This window comes from Rattus norvegicus, chromosome 12, assembly GCF_021556685.1.
Source record: "Rattus norvegicus strain SHRSP/BbbUtx chromosome 12, alternate assembly SHRSP_T2T, whole genome shotgun sequence".
NCBI lineage: Eukaryota > Metazoa > Chordata > Mammalia > Rodentia > Muridae > Rattus > Rattus norvegicus.
In genome coordinates this window covers 10,431,042-10,437,943 of record NC_141545.1, presented here as the reverse complement: position 1 = coordinate 10,437,943, position 6,902 = coordinate 10,431,042, and the positions used below count along the sequence as shown (strand labels likewise).

Genomic DNA, 6,902 nt, shown 5'->3' with positions numbered 1-6,902 from the left:
CACTTTGTTTAAGGTGTCCTTTCATTATGGGTAGTTTTCCATCTTTGAAGATACCCATGATAGTAATGAAAGGGAAATTATACGGATTTAAGGTTTAAAAATACAAAATTAAAAGAGTAAGCTCCAAAATCCACAGACTCAGGGCTAAGCCCTGCAGCCAGGAATAGCAGGCCATAAAGATAAGAGAAAAGGAATGCAGGAACCAGCTCAGGCTATCAAGGACTGACCCATAAACCATCGGGCAGGAAGACATCCCCCCAGCTTACTCAGGGTCATACTTTAGCTAGATGTCCTCCAGACCCTGATAAGCCCCTGACTTCTAGCATGTACTCTTCTTCTTTGTTTTAACCTCACTGCTATGTTTAAATGAGCCAATTGTGTGTAACCGTGCCAAAATCCCCTAGCTTTCCCTATATAAACCCCTGACTTTTGAGTTTCGGGGTCAACTCCTCTGTCTCCTGCGTGAGACACGTGTTGGCCCGGAGCTTCGTTATTATTAAACGGCCTCTTGCTTTTACATCAAGACCGGTCTCTTGTGTTTCCTGGGGCGCACCATCCTGAGACTTGAGCGAGGTTCTTTCATTAAGAGCTTTTACTGCATGATTTACATTTATACACTCCTTTTCCTCCTTTCCCTTTTTCTTTGATGGTTTTCACATATTAGAAGAGAACTGTAAGAACGCAGAACCTTACCACGCTGATTGCATTCATAAATTTTCCTGTAGTGTGAGTCATAACTACATTTGTAACGTGAACCAGGACAAACAGAAGAATTTCCACATTCCCAGGACTCATAGGGATCTTCTGCAGTGTGCGTTTGGGGTTGTATTCCCAATGAACTTGGAAAACTAATAAATTATAGACTTAGATCACATTCAGAAAATTTACTCGGTGGGGACTACAGAAAAGACTAAGTCAGGCAAACTTCATGACAGGCCCCAAACCAACAGGTTGCCAGACAAGGCCTAAGTTTCTGTTCCTTAAACTGGAAAGTGTGGGCAAGTCAGTTACTAGAAAATCCAGACTGTCCATGGGCAGACAATCACGAGCTGCCTCATCACCTGGCTGCCTGTGGAAACTCCCTGGGGCCTTAGCCATTCCCAGAGACATGTAAACCCCTGAAAATGCAGACAACCAGGATAAACTACAGGATAAAGGACACCGAGGCTTCCCTGCAATTCCTCAAATTGGCTTTACATTAAGCCTGTGACGCTCACATGTCTGTCTTCCATCCTGACGAATGGTAGACGATGAATGCTGGATTTTTGCAGAATCAACACTGGCCTTTGCAGACTATTTGAGTAGGGGATATTGTTCTTCGGTCAATCACAGACCCTTACATGACTACATATCTTCTAAAAATTACTTTTGGAGAAAGAAGTGCATTGCTTCTTTCAATATCTCCATGTCTACATGGCCTGTATTCATTGTGACACATGATACATCTATTGAAAGAATAACAAATGAAAGGTTCCCACATTGCATTCACACAGTGTTGAGGACTTTTTGTTTCTCATAGACATGTAGTATAGGGATTAGGTTTTGTCCACAACAACGTTCCTGACTCTCATAAACTGCCCCTCTCACAAACTTAGCAACATTACTACAGGGATAGGAGTAAGACTAGCTTTAATTAAAATGGATGATTTGTTTATTAGAAGGTTTTGGTGATATACTTATGTGTATAACTTTTACAATATCTGAGTATTACAAGACCAAACAAATTGGCTGTTTTGTAGCATAGATCTAATACAGCTATGATTCCAATAGTGACGTCTGCTAAGGCATTGTTTCCTTGAATTCTTTCTTAGAGGAATGATGTGCAAACACAAATCAGATACTTGACATTGGGATACATGATGTCATGGTTCAAATATGCTTGGCCTAGGGAGTGGCATTATTTGGAGGTGTGGTCTTGTTTGAGTAGGTGTATCACTGTGGCGTGGGCTTTAAGACCCATATCCAAGTCGCCTGGAAGTCAGTCTTCTACTAGCAGCCTTCAGATAAAGATGTAGAACTCGGCTCCTCCTGCACCATGCCTGCCTGGATGCTGCCATGCTCCTGCCTTGATGATACTGGACTGAACCTCTGAACCCGTAGGCCAGCCCCAATTAAATGTTGTTTTTATAAGATTTGCCTTGGTCATGGTATCTGTTCATAGCAGTAAAACCCTGACTAATACACATGGTTTTGTGAGAATTTAATAATCACAAATATACTTCAAACAGTGCTTTTTAAAATGTTGCTTTTTAAAACTCTTCTATGACACAGTAAAAATTTCTTCAAAGGCACAATTGTATTAGCTTGTACATAAAAATTACCTTCCATGTCTTCTAGAACTTTGAAAATGTTCTTCAATATTATGGTCTTCCAAACTGTAACCTAAAATACAGTATCAGAAAAACGTATGCTCTATAATTGGAAATTAGGTAAAATTGAAGTTATTATCTTCATTAAACCTTAGAGCCAAGCCTGATTAATTTACGGTATTCTTTCTCATTCGCAATTGAAATGACAATAAAGGATCAATAACAAAAAGAGTTGCCCCTTATTTTTAAAAGTAAAGGAACATTTACTGTCATACCTATAGCAGTGAGGTTCCAGTAGGTCTCCAGCATCACATCTTTGTAAAGACCTTTCTGGGAACGATCCAACAAAGCCCACTCTTCGGAAGTGAAGTCCACATGCACATCGTTAAAGGTCATTGCATCCTAAAATATCTCAAACATGTGTACAACATAAAGACTGTTACTGGCAGCACTCTCAATGTATACTACATTGACAATACATTCTTATAATTCTGGTACTTCCAACGTCTATTCCATAATACGGATGTTATAATGGAATTACCAAGCAATTTTTGAAGAGAACTGAAGAGGATAGTGACCCTTGTCATTTCTCTGCCCTTTGAATAAGATATACTCTTGCAAGAGAAACAACTACTAACGGGGGGGGGGGGGGGAGGAGCAAACAGATCAACAGTAGGGAGTACATATCAGAGACACGATTTGAATGATTACTGACAACAGAAAGGATGGGTAAGATGGGTGTACTTGCTCACGCCTTTAATCCCAGCAATCAGGAGCCAGAGACAAACCTATCTCACTGAGGTGGATGCCAGGCTAGTCCATGTAATGGGAGACAGGGCATGCAGAGGTATATATTAAGACCTTGATTCCCCTGCAAGAATCAATTAAACAAACAAAATAGAAAGAACTCAGAGGTCTTTACTGAAGTTCCTGCAAAGATATAAAATTGAATACAGTTCTGTATTCATCTTCCTGAAACTTTAAGTGCCCCTGTTTAAACTGTAATATTAGTAAGAGCTTACTAATAGGAAATACATGCTTACAGTTACGAATACATGGATAAAACATTAGAAATATAAATGTTAATCATAAATAAGCAACATAGGGAGGAGGGATGGCTTACCAGTAAAATAAGTTGCTCTTGCTAGTCTTGCAAATAATTGGAATCAACTGTATTTACAAGGTGACTAATAACTATCTACTATTCCAACTTCAGGAATTCTGAGGTCATGTTCTGACTACTATGAGGAACAGGCACACATCACGTGCATATTCATACACACAGGCAAGATACTAATATTCACCAGATGTCCCTCAACAGAGGAATGGACAGAGAAAATGTAGTATATATGTAGTATATTTACATACTAGAGTACTAGTTATTAAAAACAATGATTTCATGAAATTCGCAGGCAAATGGATGAAACCTGAAAATATTCTGAGTGAGGTCACCCAATCACAAAAGAACACACATGGTATTTACTCACCGATAAGTGGATATTAGCCAAAAAGAATCTCGGAATACCCACGATACAACTCACAGATCATATGAAACTTACAGGATGATGTCATTATGCAGCAAGGCAGGTCCAGGATAAGGATAGGCAGGTTAAAGTCTAGGAAGGAGGGAGGAGGAGGAGCAGGTGCAGGAGAGGAATCAAGATGGAGATGATGGAAGAAGATGATTCAGATCCAGGTGGTCTCTCTTGTTTGGTCAATTTTCTCCTGTCTAGGTGGGCAGTTTCTATCTTTATTAATTGGCAGTGAATTTACTCCGTGGATGTATCGTAGATTGAGAATTCAACACATAAATCTGGTTGTTAGGTTACAGTTTGTTGAGTCTTGGTGTTACCAGGTAGCTGGGACCAGAGTTCCTGGCTGGTCAGGGCTGGTCAGGGTGACTAGCAATGGGAATGGAGAGACCGCTGGGGCTAGAAGACAGCTAGGCTAACGTGGCGTGGCATCATACTGGAACCAGCTGCAGCTGAGATAAATTGATGTTAGTTCTGTATGGCCCTACAGTGCCCGAACTAACGCCAGGGGTCCAGTGTGGAGTGGTGATGCGTGGGAACCGGACGTGCTCCTTTTTAATTTTTACCGCAACAGAAACTCAAGAAGAAAGATCATTCTAAACTGTGGAGGCTACAACCCTACCCAGTAGGGGGAAGAGAATAATCTCAGGAAGTAGAGAAAGGTACCTGAGGAGGAGTGAGGAGGGGGAGGGAAAAGGGGGCCAATTCAGATATGGGAGGAGATGGGGGAGACATAGAGAGGCTCAGGAATTTGAAAGTAGGTGTGTTGTAGTGGGGGAGGAGGAACTGGGGGTAGCCACTAGCAAGTCCCAGATGCCAGGGACCCAAGAGGTTCCCAGGACCCAACAGGGAGGACATTAGCCAAAATACCCAACAAAGGGGAGCGAGAACCTGTAGAAATCACATCCAGTGGATAGGCACGGCCCCCAGTTGAGGGATGGAGCCACCCACTCACCTCAAAAATATGAATCCAGAATTCCTTCTGTTCAAAGGAAATGCAGAGACACTAAAGGAAAGGCCATCCAGAGACTGCCCCACCTAGGAATCCATCCCATCTGCTGATACCAAACCCAGTCACTACTGCTGATGCCAAGAAGTGCTTACTGACAGGAGCCTGGTATAACTGTCCCCAGAAAGGCTCTGACAGAGCTGGACCAATACAGATGCAGATATACACAGTCAACGATTGCACTGAGTGCAGGGACCCCAACGGGTAAGTTAGGGCAAGGGCTATAGGAGCTAAAAGGGTTTGCAACCTCATAGAGCAATATCAACCAACCAGACCCCCCTCACCATGTACCCAGGGACTAAACCACCAACCAAAGAGGGAGTACCCATGGCTCCAGCTGAATATGTAGCAGAAGAATGCCTTATCTGGCATCAGTGGGAGGGGAACCCCTTGGTCCTGTGGAGGCTTGATGATCCAGGATAGGGGAACGCTAGGTCGCTGAGGCAGGAGTGGGTGTGCAGGTGAGGAAGCACCCTCAAAGAGGCAGGGAGGGGAGGGAGGAGGAGATAGGGGGGTTGTGGACGGGAAAATGGGCAGGGGGATAACATTTGAAATGTAAATAAAATAACTAATAAAAAAATTCAAAACAAACATGAAAGGTAGGAATAATGTCACACATCTCCAATCCTATGACTTAGAAGGCTCAGGTACTGTTAACATCATGAATGCATGCTGTCCTGAAAAACAGAACATACTCTCCGTCAAACTTAAAAATTGAAGATGTGGAGGAAGGTCGTCACAATAGCATATGCTTGACTTGTACAAGAACCAACACTCTAGGCCCACCAGCCAATAATATATATATATATAAAAAGTCAGGCGTGTTGGCCTCCAGAACTCTAGAGCCAGGAGTCGGGTGGATCTCTAAGTTCAAAGTCTGCATGGGCTTCTTTCTACTTTGAGAACAGGGAAGGTTACACAGAGAAACTTTATCTTCAAAAACAAAAACAACAAAATTGACAATATGAAAACATCTGGCTAGCAAATAACTTATTGTTGAATAGTAAGTGCTTCTGATAGAACTTAGCTGATTTGAAGTAATAGTCTATAATAGTGAGGGCATACCAGCCTGAGAGGAATGTGGCTGATCAGGTTCATCCACCACAGAGTAGACATAAAAAACAGGAAATGGGTTGACTTTATAGACACTCGAATCTCACCCCCAATAAGGAATCTAGAATGGCTCCTACTACAAAAGCTTCCTTAATCTCCCCCCGAAAATTACAAAAGAGAGAGACAAGTGCTCAAAGACATCATACTATCTGAGAGCTTTTTGATTCAATTTATTGCAGTTGAAGTCTGGTCACTATTGGCTCGTGGTCATCCTGTGATGAACATAAATTTATTCTAACTTCAATGATCCTCATTCTCTGCAACAACTCCTACACTGTTCAAATGTCCAAAGTTCCTTCTGACACTCAAAGCAATCTCTTAATCACCACACCTTATAGAATCAAAGGCACAGAATACCCCTTCTCATTACAATGAAAAAGGAATGTGGATACCGAGAAGGAAGATTGAACCATGGCAACAAACCCAGCAGGGCAACACCAGATCCTGTAGCTCTGTCTCAGACACTTGGGGCTTCAGTTTCAAGTTGATCAGCTGTCCCTATCCCTGCGACTTCTCATACATCTCAGTTTGCTCATTTCCATCTCCTATATGCTGCTCTCCATGCAGATGCCTTGAAGCCTGGGTATCTCAACAGCCTGTGGTCTCAAAAGGTAACCAAGGATTCATCCTGACAGCTTCATCCAAGGAATGTTTAGAATCTCTTCACTGGAGCTCCGACGCTGTGAGACAGGGATGAAGTGAGTGTGCTGAACCCAAACCACAGAGGAAGAATTCCTCACCTTTGAGCTTCCAGAGCCAGCACAAGATGGGTGTTCCTGTCAACGTGACGTCTACATTGAGACAGACCCCGAGCCGCACTGGACGCACAGTTGCAGCAGATTTTATATGAAGTTCTCTCCTGGGACTAGGAATAACTCTGCCTACTTCTTCCACTTATTAAATGCTTAGCAGCATTACCATAAGGGCACACACTTGGGC

The 6,902-nt window shown here is 42.5% G+C and overlaps 1 protein-coding gene across 1 annotated transcript in view; it reads right to left on the bottom strand.

Annotated features, from left to right (window-relative positions):
• Positions 1 to 6,902, bottom strand: part of LOC120095871 (zinc finger protein 431-like) — a 44,685-nt gene that overhangs the window by 24,005 nt on the left and 13,778 nt on the right. Inside the window, exons 3-4 of the mRNA XM_087579483.1 lie at positions 2,585 to 2,711; positions 2,322 to 2,382 (exon numbers count right to left, since the gene is read on the bottom strand). Coding sequence (XP_087435609.1) covers positions 2,322 to 2,382; positions 2,585 to 2,711 — 188 coding nt within the window. The remainder of the gene's footprint in view (positions 1 to 2,321; positions 2,383 to 2,584; positions 2,712 to 6,902) is intronic.